General features: G+C 45.5%; 1 protein-coding gene across 46 annotated transcripts in view; it reads right to left on the reverse strand.

Annotated features, from left to right (window-relative positions):
* LOC106577144 (ankyrin-3) overlaps positions 1–15,113 on the reverse strand; it is a 164,449-nt gene that overhangs the window by 79,415 nt on the left and 69,921 nt on the right. Inside the window, exon 1 of one of the 46 annotated variants that reach the window (XM_082964831.1) lies at positions 863–1,159. The exons of the other annotated variants lie outside the window; for them this stretch is intronic. Within the exon in view, the coding sequence (XP_082820957.1) occupies positions 863–898 (36 nt within the window). The 5' untranslated portion in view covers positions 899–1,159. Of the gene's footprint in view, positions 1–862; positions 1,160–15,113 lie in introns of those variants that run through there. 46 annotated transcript variants of the gene reach the window in all.

Below are 15,113 nucleotides of genomic sequence, written 5' to 3' on the forward strand. Positions count from 1 at the left end.
TGCATCTGTGTAATGATAATGCTGTTAAATAAGCTTCTGCATATGCCACACCTGTCAGGTAGATGGATTATCTTGGCAAAGGTGAAATTCTCACTAAGGCTGAAAAAAATTGTGCCCAAAAAATTAAGAGAAATAAGCTTTTTGTGCTATGGAACATTTCTGGGATCTTTTATTTCAGCTCATGAAACATAGGACCAACACTTTACATCTTGTGTTTACATTTTTGTTCAGTGTATATAAGTGTTAAGACTGGGAAGGAAGTTCTCCCCAGGTCAGTGCTACAACCACGCACACACACACACGCACAGGCACTCACACGCACTTATAGCAGATCAGAGGACAATTATCAGTGTGGAGAGATTATCCACCAAATTCCAGCGATCTAAAAAAAGGCTTGGGAAATCCCCTGTGCAAGCAGCAGGACGCTCTACGCTGCTCATCTGATTTTCCCTTATCACATTACCTGTCAAGGTCAGCTGCTGTGCACTGGATCCCTGACAAAGAGCATCCTTTAGAATGTTCGCTCTAGTGCAAACACACACAGTAAATGACAAAATCCCATATCGTCACCAGGATATTTCACTTATGCCCTGATGCCAGAAAACCAAGATGTCCTCTGTGGTAGGAGAATGAGCCTCTCCAACACAGACACATTTGTGTCCTGTAACCATCCTCCATCCACTACCGCTGCACCGCTAGGCTATACTATAGGGGCTGATGACCTCTGAGCTCTTCACAGTCCAGGATATCAAATCAAATCAACACTAGCCATACTAAGTCCTCACCACAACCCCCCTTCACAACTCCTAACAAGGCAGTAGTGATTGCAAAATGTATTGAGAAAATTCCAGGGAACACTTACTATTGTCAGGAAGTCTGCTGCCTCTTCCACAGCCATGTTTCCCCCTCTCGCTCTGCAGTTCAGGAGTGAAACCTGAGCTATCAATTAGTTCTGGCCCAGGCAGCACCACACACAGCACACAGTACACAGAACAGGGAGTGGGACAGGGAAGAGCAAGGTACCATTGTGTCAGGTGACCAAGTAAAAAAAAAAAAAATTGCCAACCCAGCAAAACCCCAAATAATGCTTCCTTCCACCGCGTGGTCGATGTACCACGGAATGAAGGGATGGAGGCAGAGAGGAGAAGAGGTGGGCTTCTGTATCTAACCTTTCAGGAGAAGTAAACAATCCCCTCTGTCAGTGTTTGTCTCTCTCTGACATATGAAAGGACACATGTCAAATCCCCTATTCCCTCTCCCTCCCTCTTTCCCTCTCTTTCTATGTAAACAAGGGCAAATCCCTTCTGCTTCCCAGAGCTCACCCAGAACGAACCCTAGAGAGGGGAGGGTAGAGGACAGGAAGTACACCCTGACTTACCATATTAGTAGATAGCACTTCCTCCTCCTGTCTCTCTCTCTCTAAGGCTCTCTCAGAGGGGGGGTAAATGGAATCGTGATATCCAAGGATAGGAAGGGAGGGAAACACTGAAAATAGCAGCTGAAACAAATACTTTTGCTAAAAGGGGTTGACTGGGCCATGTCAACCCACTCTCCTCACTCTGTCACTCTCTCTCCCTCTTCCTCTGTCACTGCCAGCATGAGGCTCTTTATTGTCATCCTGCTTATCAGCTCTTTTTCCCCACAAAGGGAGTGTGTGTACATGCCTGCATGCGCGTGTGTGTGTGTGTATCAGGGGGCTCCCTATCCAAACAACAGGGAAGTGGGGGGGGGGACTGGTGGGGACCTGCAGGGCAGAACAATGCCGCCAGACGCTATTTTAGGGGGCTGGGAGGCACAAGTAGCCAATGGGGACAGTTTGAGGAAGGATTAAGGGGCTTTCCCCTGGTATTAAGGACACACCATCCTCCCACCAACCCCTTATCACACACCCCACATACTGTAGATCAGCCAGGAGACAGCCTGTGCCCCACTATTATGCATCAACCCCCAGGCTGATCTCTATCACTACCCCCCTTCCCCATCACCATACTATATCTTCCCTGTGGCTCAGTTGGTAGAGCATGGTGTTTGCAACGCCAGCATGGTGTGTGCAACGCCAGGGTTGTGGGTTCGATTCCCACGGGGGGCCAGTACAAAAAAAAATGCATGAAATGAAATGTATGCATTCACTACTGTAAGTCGCTCTGGATAAGAGCTTAGTCTGCTAAATTTTAGTCTGCTAAATGACTAAAATGTAAAATATACACTGATGTTTCCATATTGATGCTACAAACAATGATTCTTGGTTTTGTTTCAGCTTTGAACATTCTTTTTTTTTATAGTTTGTGGATTATTTTCTTTGTTAGGCATCAATACTGTATTGCAATGTGTAAGTGCACAGCTCCAAGATGCACTAACGAGAGCTAAGGGAAATGTACCCCTTTTGAAAGCCATGTTTCTGATCATAAATGCTTCATTCTGCTCAGCGGATACCATCAGAGCCATGGAAAACATTGGCGAGCATCAGACTGATGGAATACTGCTTGATCTTCTCTCCAAGGTGATTTTGTTGGACCACCTCTGACAAACGCAGTTCATCAACATGAGACTAGAGGCACTTATCTATAGGCCAGCAAGTCTTTGTTCTGCCAACAAGACACGTCCCCCCCAACACGTCCAATCCTTCAGCTGGGCTGTCATTGGCTGTCACAGCTCTAGAAGAATGGCCTCCCATGCATTCTGGGTAAGTACAATGTCTGCTTAAAAAGCACACAGCGGAGTAAGTAACAGACTGTGGTGTGCCATGGAACAGTCAGCTGGAACACTTAACTTGTAGATCACAGGTGGGCGGCAGGTAGCCTAGTGGTTAGAGTGTTGAACCGGTAACCAGCAGGTAGCCTAGTGGTTAGAGTGTTGAACCGGTAACCAGCAGGTAGCCTAGTGGTTAGAGTGTTGAACCGGTAACCAGCAGGTAGCCTAGTGGTTAGAGTGTTGAACCGGTAACCAGCAGTTAGCCTAGTGGTTAGAGTGTTGAACCGGTAACCAGCAGGTAGCCTAGTGGTTAGAGTGTTGAACCGGTAACCAGCAGGTAGCCTAGTGGTTAGAGTGTTGAACCGGTAACCAGCAGGTAGCCTAGTGGTTAGAGTGTTGAACCGGTAACCAGCAGGTAGCCTAGTGGTTAGAGTGTTGAACCGGTAACCAGCAGGTAGCCTAGTGGTTAGAGTGTTGAACCGGTAACCAGCAGGTAGCCTAGTGGTTAGAGTGTTGAACCGGTAACCAGCAGGTAGCCTAGTGGTTAGAGTGTTGAACCGGTAACCAGCAGTTAGCCTAGTGGTTAGAGTGTTGAACCGGTAACCAGCAGGTAGCCTAGTGGTTAGAGTGTTGAACCGGTAACCAGCAGGTAGCCTAGTGGTTAGAGTGTTGAACCGGTAACCAGCAGGTAGCCTAGTGGTTAGAGTGTTGAACCGGTAACCAGCAGGTAGCCTACCGGTAACCAGCAGTTAGCCTAGTGGTTAGAGTGTTGAACCGGTAACCAGCAGGTAGCCTAGTGGTTAGAGTGTTGAACCGGTAACTGAAAGGTTGCTAGATCGAATCCCCGAGCTGACAAGGTAAAAATCTGTCGTTCTACCCCTGGACAAGGCAGTTAACCCACTGTTCCTAGGCCGTCATTGAAAATAAGTGGAGTGGAGGAGGAAGAGAGTCAGTGGAGGAGGAAGAGCGGAGAAAGTCAAGCCTACTTTCAAGACATTATCTCCCACACACACTCACTGTAAATCAACAACCATTACACAAGTGAATCAACTCTGCACAGCAACCTTGAAGACAACATGCAGTATCATGTCATATGATTTCAATGTACTGTAGCCTACTGTCTGATCAAATGACATAGAAAATCATGTAATAGTGATAAAAAATGAATTTGAACTGACTGGTGACCTTTGCGTGTGCTGAACCCAGATTTAAAAAAAAATGTATAAAGAAAATATGCCTTCACAACGAGTTGAGAGACAGCATGCACTGTATAACAGTGTCCATGACTCAGAAGATCAGGCTGTTTTCTTGGTATTGTAGAGCTCTTGGTAGCAGCTCAGTATGAAGACAACAAAACCCCAAACTATGAGTGTACCCAACATGATATTAATCTCACAGTAAAGCCCCTCTTTTAATAAAGGTTCTACCAGTGTGGTCTTCGAGAAAGTCAATCACTGAATTCTAGAACACAGCATCTGTGAAAAACATCAGTCAGTTATAGCATTTGTTCCTCGGGATCTTTTTACCCCTCAGCTGAACAAACATGAATCCAAACCATAGAAAAGGATATCGGCTATAAAATAAAACATCACAAAATCTATAGTTTAAATATAGAAGCCATCCAGGAGGAATACTCATGGGGAGGACTTGTGTAGAGAACCACCCAGAGGACCAATATATTTAATGCAGGGATCTGGCTCAAGGGCACAACAACACTAATACACCTGGGACATGAAACCATCAGAGAAATGGGGGTGGAGAGGAGAGGGAGCCACAGACCATCCCCTGGCATGGCTCAGTGCTATAAGAGCACACTACCCCTATGTCAAGAGAGAGGAAACTCAGAACACTAGACATTGACAGAGGATGTTTCAATTTCCTCAACGTGTACAAGTCTGGTACAGTAATGGTGCAGGGAATCCTCATGCAGTTCCAGCAGGACTTTTACAGGGTCAAAAAGAGAGCTCAGCAGGAAAAGCTCTCGCTCTGTGACAAGTCCCCCATCCTGAGTCACTCTGATCACACCTCTTCAAACTGTCCTGCAGACGAAGATGGTCACTCACCCAGCACTGAACACACCCAGGTCCCACACCTGCACTGCTCCTCCATCATTGAGAGGGATACATTCACAGAGCTGGAGATAGACATGGAGGAGCTCAGAGAGCTAGTCCACACAATCCAGACAGAACAAACCCACAAAACAGACCAGCACAACAACAACCCCCCAACAAGACCCGGAGGGCAGAAGGTGGAGATGGACAACTGGCTGGTCTACGGTCTGAGGTGAGAGAACTTAGAGACACACATGGCACTGAAGGAAGAGGTCAGAAAGCTGTGGTGTGACAGAGAGCAGGACACTCCCCCAGACAAGCCACCAGAACAGCCCACCTCATACACCGAGCACAACTCACAATCGGACAGACAAAACAGGACCTACCAACCCAACAGACCCCACCTCCCTCCTAACAGCCCTCCTGTCAGCTCCCCTGATAGCCCTCCTGACAATCCCCCCACATCCACTGAAGACACACAAAAGCCAGAGATTGTGCTCCTCATTGACTCAAATGGCAAATACATTCAAAAGGATAAACTTTTTCACAAACACAAAGTGTCTAAACTGTGGTGCCTAAACTCTAGGCATGCCCTGGAGCTGTTGTCAGAGGACAGACTAGGGTCCCCCAGCCACATCATCATTCACATGGGCACAAAGGACCTGAGGGTCCAGCAGGAAAGGGTGGCAACAGCACCTAAGGGAGTGATTGAAAAAGCTTCTTCTACTTTCCCCAACGCACAAGTGGTTATCTCCACCCTGCTACCATGAAAATACTTTCTCCCTGCCTCCATACAGCGGGTGAATGCAAGCATTTTGCAAGACTGTGCCTCAAAACCTGATGTCTACCTGGCCCACCACTCCACCCTGGACTTGAACAGCCTTTACGTCCAGGTCCACTTCTACAAGGCAGCAATCTCAACTTTTGCCAGGACCCTGAAGGATGTCACCCACAACTGTAATCCCAGAAACTCACACAGGAGCAACAGAGCAACGGACACCCCGTCCAGACCTGAAAGACGCCCTCCCGAAGGACCTGCACCGAGAGAACCCACACCAAGAGGACCTACACCCAGACCACAGCATCACCAGCCACACCCCAAGCAAACCCTGGCCAAACCCTATATAGGCCCCCCCATATCAGACCTATGTCCCTTCTGCTCACCCCATACCCCACGACCCTGCGGCAAGGACCTCAACATTACAGCAGGACATATGCCCAGGCCCAACCCCCACTATTACACCCGCCCAAGCCCCATCCTGCAACCTAAGAGGTGTGTATCAGAAGCTCAACATGCTCTGCTCACACCTACTGTGATGGTTCGAGCCTAAACCACACAAAAACAACAATAGGCACTATGGAACACAAAGCTTTTACTATCTCAGACAGAGAGCATGCGAGAGCATGCTCAACATGCTCTGCTCACACCTACTGTGATCGTTCGAGCCTAAACCACATAAAAACAACACTAGGCACTATGGAACACAAAGCTTTTACTATCTCATCCTGGAATATACAAGGTGTGAGGTCATCTGCATTTGGCCTAAAGAGCAGGAACCCAGACTTCATCAAAGAAATTAGAAATACAGATATTGTCATCCTACAAGAAACATGGACAGACCCACTGGTTGCCCTCGAGGTTACAGAGAGCTGGTAGTCCCATCCACCAAACTACCAGGTGTGAAAGAGGGAAGAGACTCAGGGGGTATGCTAATTTGGTATAGAGTAGACCTAACCCACTCTATTAAATTAGTCAAAACAGGAACATTTTACATCTGGCTAGAAATTAATAAGGAAATGATCTCAACAGAGAAAAATGTCCTCATTGGTGCTACCTATATCCCCACCAATAGAATCCCCATACTTTAATGATGACAGCTTCTCCCTCCTAGTGGGGGAGATCAACAATTTCCAGGCCCAGGGACATGTACTAGTCTGTGGTGACCTAAATGCCAGAACTGGACAAGAACCCGACACCCTCAGCACACAGGGGAACAAACACCTGTCTGGAGGTGACAGCATTCCCTCCTCCATATGCCCCCCTAGACACAACTATGACAACATAGCCAACAAAAACGGGTCACAACTCCTGCAGCTCTGTCGGACGCTGGGTACGTACATAGTCAATGGTAGGCTTCGAGGGGACTCCTATTGTAGGTACACCTATAGCTCATCTCTTGGCAGTAGAACTGTAGACTACTTTATCACTGACCTCAACCCAAAGTCTCTTAAAGCATTCACAGTCAGTCCACTGACACCCCTATCAGATCAAAGCAAAATCACACTACTTGAACAGAGCTAAGTTCAATCATGAGGCATCAAAGCCAAAGGAACTGAATTATATTAAGAAATGCTATAGATGGAAGGAAAATAGTGTGGAAATCTAACAAAAAACTATTAGATAACAACAAATTCAATTCCTTCTAGACAATTTCCTGGACAAAAGTATTCACTGTAATAGCGAAGGTGTTAACTTGGCAGTAGAACACCTAAATGGTATATTTGACCTCTCAGCTTCCCTATCAAATCAAATAATGTCAAGCAGACAACAAATAAACTCCCATATCTACTGGATGAAATACCACAGCAGCAAGATGTGTGACCTGTTGCCATAAGAAAAGGGCAACCAGTGAAGAACAAACACTATTGTAAATACAACCTATATTTATGTTGATTTATTTTCCCTTTTGTACTTTAACTATTTGCACATCATTACAACACTGTATATAGACATAATATGACATTTGAAATGTCTTTATTATTTTGGAACTTTTGTAAGTGTGATGTTTACTGTTCATTTTTTATTGTTTATTTCATTTTGTTTATTATCTAGATCACTTGCTTTGGCAATGAAAACATGTGTTTCCCATGCCAATAAAGCCCTTAAATTGAAATTGAATTGAATTGAATTGAGAGAGAGAGATGGAGGGGGACAAAGCAACACAGCAAAACAACAGAGAGCAAATGATAGAGAAGCAAAATAATATTCTGTATCAGGAGAAAACGTGAAGTCAGGAGGATCTGTTCTACTGTCACTACACATCCAGGCAGAGTGTGAGTAGAGGGGAAATCTGCTGACATGGGTGTCATATTATTTCAACACTTCACACATCACTCACTATGTAGCTTTACACACAGAACTCACTATGTAGCTTTACACACAGAACTCACTATGTAGCTTTACACACAGAACTCACTATGTAGCTTTACACACAGAACTCACTATGTAGCTTTACACACACACACAGAGAGAGAGAGAGAGAGAGAAGGAAAGAGTGAGAACTGAGAATGGATGGTCTGCATTTTTGGACTCTTATCAGGAGCCGGAGAGAAAGGAAGAGAAGATTTAGCCTAGAATGTATAGTGGTACGGTATGGCAGGTATCCAGTGACATCATCACATTCCGTGCAGTGACCTGCAGGGCAGTGTGTGTGCTGAGCGGAGGAACACCGGACTCTAGTGGAGGATCCATGACAATGCCGTCATTAACATAACAACCTGCCAATGGAAATGCATCATCCTCTCCCAGTCAGCCAGGTACCATGCGGAAGTAACAAAGCTGCTGTTCACTGCTCCTACTAGGCTTGATGGTGCCATGGATGATACTCCCTAAGGGGCAAACAGGCTTTCTGTAACACTACCTTTTTAAAGGAGGTCCACACATAACTGTGACGATAACATTGTAAAACCATGAAGGCTTGGTGCACTACATAAAAGGAAATTACTCCTAACCAGGGACAATAATTACACCCAACCTTGGGTGAGTACGGAGCGTAAGGGAGCAATTGAACATGTGTTTGTGCGTATGTGTCTGTTCGAGCACGTGTGGGAGAGAGCGAGAGGAGACAGTGAAAAAGAGTCCTTCTGCTATCACACAGCTGCAGCGGCCGACTGCTTTTCCCATGACACACCTCAGAGAATCACACATCCTCTCCCTTCACAGCCTTTCCCCCATTGGCTCTCTACACCGGCTTTCCACTAGATGCTGGAACATTGCTGCGGGGACTTGCTTCCATTCAGCCACAAGAGCATTAGAGAGGTAGGGCACTGATGTTGGGCAATTAGGCCTGGCTCACAGTCGGCGTTCCAATTCAAACCAAAGGTGTTCGATGGGGTTGAAGTCAGTGCTTTGTGCAGGCCAGTCATGCTCTTCCACACCGATCTCAACAAACCATTTCTCTATGGACCTTGCTTCGTGCACGGGGGCATTGTCATGCTGAAACAGGACAGGACAGGACTGCACACAACATATGACTTTGTTTTCAGTCTGGTAACTGGTGTGGCCTGTTGGTACATAAACCTTGACCCATGCATTTTACTGTACTTCCTAATGGCAGAATGATTATGAATCAAAAGTCAATTGAGCCATTGAGGGGATTGCTGTATTGTGCTATACCAAAACAGCACTACAGTGGGGGACTGTAATATCTATCAACGCTACGTGTTCTACAGCAAGAATACCGTCTTCCAGGTGCACTCATCTACTCACTCCCAGATCCATTATCATGCCTGTATAACTTCACAGCAGAGCCAGACAGTAGCAGGGCTTAGATGGAGCACTGTGGTTTACTTCTGATCAAAAGCTTTTCACTGCCTCCCGAGTGGCGCAGCAGCCTAAGGCACTGTGCTAGAGGCATCACTACAGACCCGGGTTTGACCCCTGGCTGTGTCACAACCGGCCGTGACCAGGTGTCCAATAGGTTGGCGCACAATTGGCCTAGCGTCGTTACGGGAGGCTTTGGCCGGGGGGGGGGGCTTTACTTGGCTTATCGCTCTCTAGCGACTCCTTGTGGTGGGCCGGGCACCTGCAGGCTGACTTCGGTCGTCAGTTGAACAGTGTTTCCTCCGGCACATTGGTGCGGCTGGCTTCCGGGTTAAGTGAGCGGGTGTTAAGAAGCGTGGTTTGGCGGGACATGTTTCTGAGGACGCATGACTCAACTTTTGCCTCTCCCAAGCCCGTTGGGTAGTTGCAGCGATGAGACAAGATTGTAATTGGATCACAATTGGATATCACGAAAAAGGGGGAATTTCTTTTTACAAAAAAATATAATAAGGTTTGGAAAAATGTATTTAAAAAAAAATTCACTGTCTATTCTTTCGAACACAGTGGCCATCCTAAAATTCGAATGTTCCTAATGTTCAGCAGGTGCGATTGATAGTTACCTCCTCACATATATCCCTCTAGCTCTGGGCAGCAGAGACAGGAGTTGGAAGAAGATGCCCCTAGACAGTGATCTAAGGTCACTTTAGCATTATGTCATTAAGTGTATCTAGATCCTATAGATCTGTGCCTACGGGCAACTTCAACCAAGATCACAGATATAACCTAGCCTGGTCTCAGATCTGTATGTGTGCATTTGCAAAGTCTTTTTCCACTCGTTGCCATATATGTTTGCCATGACAAGAACACAGCAGATGAGTTTGCCATTCAAATATGCTACAAGCCTAGAGATACCCTGCTACTCATCCCCCAGCTGATTGGCTGTCCCGAATTGAAGTGCAGTGGTGTATCAGTGATGTGCCCAACTCCAGATGATGCCCTAACTACGCCCCCCAACCCACCCCGGCCCTATCTGCACAGATGGCACACCTGGATCCACTCTTTGCTGTCTCTATCCGGAACCCTCTTGACACTCTCTGTCCTAGACGGCTGCCTCTCCGATGGGGCACAGCCAGGATGACGACAGTGGGAGGTTATGGAAGATAGGGGGTGGAGACAAGAGGCCACCTCCCAAACACACACACATGCACACAAACGCACACGCACAACAATCTGTCAGGGACATTCGTTGTTTATTGACTCATTCTTCAACACAGCTGAGACTCAGTGGAGTTGATAAGGTCATTAAACTCTAAAACACTCACTGACACAGTGTTTTCCTCACTCCTAAAACAGAGTTAGAGTACAGCAATAGTAGTCCTTCCTCAGTAGTATTCATATGATAACTTCAGGCTGATTAGTTTGTGGTGGAGGGTGACGTGGTGGAGGGTGATGTTGAAGGTCTGTCAGTATGTTGTGGGGAGGAAGAGGTCAGGATAGAATAAATGGACCAGGTGCAATAAAATACAGTAGAGTATAGAGCTGGATGATATGGACAAAAATCCATATCGCATGGCTTCCCGAGTGGCGCAGCGGTCTAAGGCACTGCATCGCAGTGCTTGAGGCGTTACTACAGACCCGGGTTCGATCCCGGGCTGTGTCGCAGCCGGCCACGACTGGGAGACCCATGAAGCATTGCACAATTGGCCCAGCGTCGTCTGGGTTAGGGGAGGGTTTGGCCGGCCCGGGATATCCTTGTCCCATCGCGCTCTAGCGACTCCTGTGGCAGGCCGGGCGCATGCACGCTGACACAGTCACTAGTTGTACAGTGTTTCATCCGACACATTGGTGTGGCTGGCTTCAGGGTTAAGCAAGCAGTGTGTCAAGAAGCAGTGCGGATTGGCAGGGTTGTGTTTCGGAGGACGAATGGCTCTTGACCTTCGCCTCTCCCGAGACCATACGGAAGTTGCAGCGATGGGACAAGACTGTAACTACCAATTGGATACCACGTATCTGGGGAGAAAAAGAGCTCAAAATAAAATACACACAAAAAAAATCCATATCGCGAATTGATGGATAACGATAAATAGAACGTTAAGTTAATAACAACGTTCACCAGGTTTTACTAGTTTGATAGTTGTAGCCATCAATTGTCCCATTAATAATCACCCATATTAGCAAATGTATTTAATTTCAAACTTCACATTTCTCTAGTTTAGGCTACTTCTTATTGTAATGAACGATATCAGCAAAATGCCTGCGATAAGGGAGGTGTCGATAATCATCCCAGCTCCAGTACAGTAGCTAACCTCCACAGGATGCCACATCTGTCTCTCTGGCTTTATTACCCAGCAACATGTGGCAGCAGATTGAGTCTGAGTGCAAGTTTGACCATAATTCCTGTAAGTATTCAACACACTACATGTGATACTGTATGACGGTCAAATTCATTTGTGTGAGTCAAGGTGCAAAAACATGTGTTGACTCCAGGGTCTGTGTCCGTCTCTGGGTCTGCCTGCTAACTGCATCAACAGGCTCTCCAATCTTAGCGACAAAACTCTCTACATCAGTGGTTCCCAAAATCTTTATAGTCCTGTACCCCTTCAAACATTCAACCTCCAGCTGCGTACCCCCTCTAGCACCAGGGTCAGCGCACTCTCAAACACTATACGATACATTTATTAAACCTAAGAATGACTGTGAGTTTTTGTCACAACCCGGCTTGTGGGAAGTGACAATGAGCTCTTATAGGACCAGGGCACAAATAATAATGTAATAATAATAATAATCAATAATTAGGTTTTTATTTAGCCATCTTACATATGAAACTTTATTTGTTAATCAAAAATTGTGAGTAACTCACTACAGGTTAATGAGAAGGGTGTGCTTGAAAGGATGCACATAACTCTGTAATGTTGGGTTCTATTGGAGAGAGTCTCAGTCTTAAATTATTTTCCACACACAGTCTGTGCCTGTATTTAGTTGTCATGCTAGTGAGGGGTGAGAATCCACTCTCACATAGGTACGTGCTTACAAAGGGCATCAGTGTCTTAACAGCGCAATTTGCCAAGGCAGGATACTCTGAGCGTAGCCCAATCCAGAAATCTGGCAGTGGCTTCTGATTAAATTCAATTTTCACCAAACCGCTTGTTGGAATTTCGATAAGGTTCTCTTGTTCAGATATCGGCAAGTAGACTGGAGGCAGGGCATGAAAGGGATAACGAATCCAGTTGTTTGTGTCATCTGTTTCGGGAAAGTACCTGCGTAATTGCGCACCCAACTCACTCAGGCGCTTCGCTATATCACATTTCACATTGTGCGTAAGCATAGGTTCAGTTAAACCAAAAAAATCATACGATGATGGAAAGACCTGTGTGTTGTCCTTGTTAATGCAGACAGAGAAGAGCTCCAACTTCATAATCATAGCCTCAATTTTGTCCTGCACATTGAATATAGTTGCGGAGAGTACCTGCAATCCTAGATTCAGATCATCCAGGCGAGAAAAAACATCGCCCAGATAGGCCAGTTTTGTGAGAAACTCGTCATCATGCAAGCAGTCAGACAAGTGAAAATTATGGTCAGTAAAGAAAACTTTAAGCTTGTCTCTCAATTAAAAAAAAACAGTCAATACTTTGCCCCTTCATAACCAGCGCACTTCTGTATGTTGTAAAAGTGTTACGTGTTCGCTGTCCATATCATTGCATAGTGCAGAAAATACATCAGAGTTCAGGGGCCTTGCTTTAACAAAGTTAACCATTTTCACTGTAGTGTACAAAACATCTTTCAAGCAGTCAGGCATTCCTTTGGCAGCAGGAGCCTCTCGGCGGATGCTGCACTGTACCCAAATGGCGTCAGGAGCAACTGCTTGTACGCGCGTTACCACTTCACTATGTCTCCCTGTCATGGCTTTTGCACCATCAGTACAGATAACAACACATCTTGACCACCAAAGTCCATTTGATGTCACAAAGCTGTCCAGTACTTTAAAAATATCCTCTCCTGTTGTCCTGGTTTCCAGTGGTTTGCAGAAGAGGATGTCTTAGTTAACCCCGCATAAACTTAACAGACATATACCAGAAGCTGTGCCAGGCCCGCCACGTCTGTTGACTCATCCAGCTGTAACACATAGAATTCACTGGCTTGTATGCGAAGCAGTAATTGTTTCAAAACATCTCCTGCCATGTCACTGATGCGTCGTGAAACAGTGTTGTTTGATGAAGGAATTGTCTGTATAGTTTTTTTGGCCCTTTTCTCCCAGCATTGTCCTAGCCATATCCGCGGCAGCAGGAAGAATTAAGTCCTCCACAATAGTATGGGGTTGCCTGTCCTAGCCACTCAGTAGCTCACCATATAAGACGCTTCTAGCCCCTTCTTATTAATGGTATATGTTGCTTTTATACATGTCTTACTACTCGAAAGTTGTCTTAATTCTCGCTCAAAAACTTACGTGGCTTATTTTTCAATTGGCATGTTTTGTTTCTAAAAGTCTGTGCAAGAGTGAAGGTTTCATCGAGTTGTGAGGTAGTACTTTTGCACTTATAACACACTGTGGCTGAGGAAAGGCACTCCTCCCAATATAAGTGAACCCCAAATCAATGTAGTTCTCATCATATTTGCGCCTCTTCGATGGTCCAACGTCCCTGTCTGTTGTTCGGTCCTTTCCCGGGTAAGAGGGCAGTAGGTCTTCAGCTGCATCAGATTCACAACTGTCCGTGTCCATGCTAGCTGGGCTAACAACAAATGTAGAATTACTGATGCTAGCATTGGATGTGCTCGTGGAAGCAGAACAACTTGTGTCGTCGACAGGTACAGGTGTAGTACTCCTGGTAGTAGCAGTACTACCAGTAGAGCTGGTATGTGTCTCTATGGACGTGGGCCTTACTTTTTTTAACCATTTATCAATTTTCGAGCAAACGGAATGAGCAGCAGCTATGTTTGGCTACATACAGACCGTTAGTGAAATTCCCGCGAGAGAGTAATGGTTAATGTGATTGGATGTTAATTATTTGACTAGGCTACCTGTATTTGACATTGTGTTTTTATTTTTGACATTAAGATTATTTTATTTTTTTAAATGTGAATCACATTTTTATTTGGTGTACCCCCGACGGCATTGCGCGTACCCCAGTTTGGGAATACCTGATCTACAGGATGACAGTATCTCTCTGTCTCGCTCTCTCTTGTCTCTGTCAAACAACAGACCATTTACCTCTTGGAGTTGACGTAGAGTACAGCCTTAACTCTCTCTAGTGTTGTACATTAGACTCATTAAGAGAACTAACTTAATTACATACAGACTAGAGTAGAGTCTAAAGGCTTTCAGTCTAATTGTGCAACATTCTCCCATTATCTTCTATTGGAGAGTGTCTGTCTGGTGCTAATCACTTGTCCTTTGAGACCTTAGCCAACGAGAAAGCTCCTCTCTGGCTGGTTTTAATGGAGAAAATCAAACTGGGAGAGCCTAGTAAGAGTATCACTTCTCGCTAAATGGACGTGCTGAATCATACATTACAGTCAATCATCTAACATCAAGCATAACAGCTGTCTATGGCGCCACATCAGAGCATGACATTTTTCTCTGTTTGAATTCCGTTTGGAAACAAGGATGAAAGGAACTTGAAAAACTTTGAGAGCCTGCGAAAATCAAACCTCTGCTTATAATGACCATGCAGAAATGTGTCATTGTGTTGTTTTGAGCCTGTGTGATGTTGTAGATGATTGGTCCTTTTGGAAAACAGAAAAATGAAGGCTATTCTCTGGTTGAATCTACCAGCATGAAGTTGGGGTGGAAAAAAATGCTGACAACATAAAAGAACATCATATGCTTCTCA

Source organism: Salmo salar, chromosome 18 (genome assembly GCF_965601325.2).
Source record: "Salmo salar chromosome 18, fSalSal1, whole genome shotgun sequence".
NCBI lineage: Eukaryota > Metazoa > Chordata > Actinopteri > Salmoniformes > Salmonidae > Salmo > Salmo salar.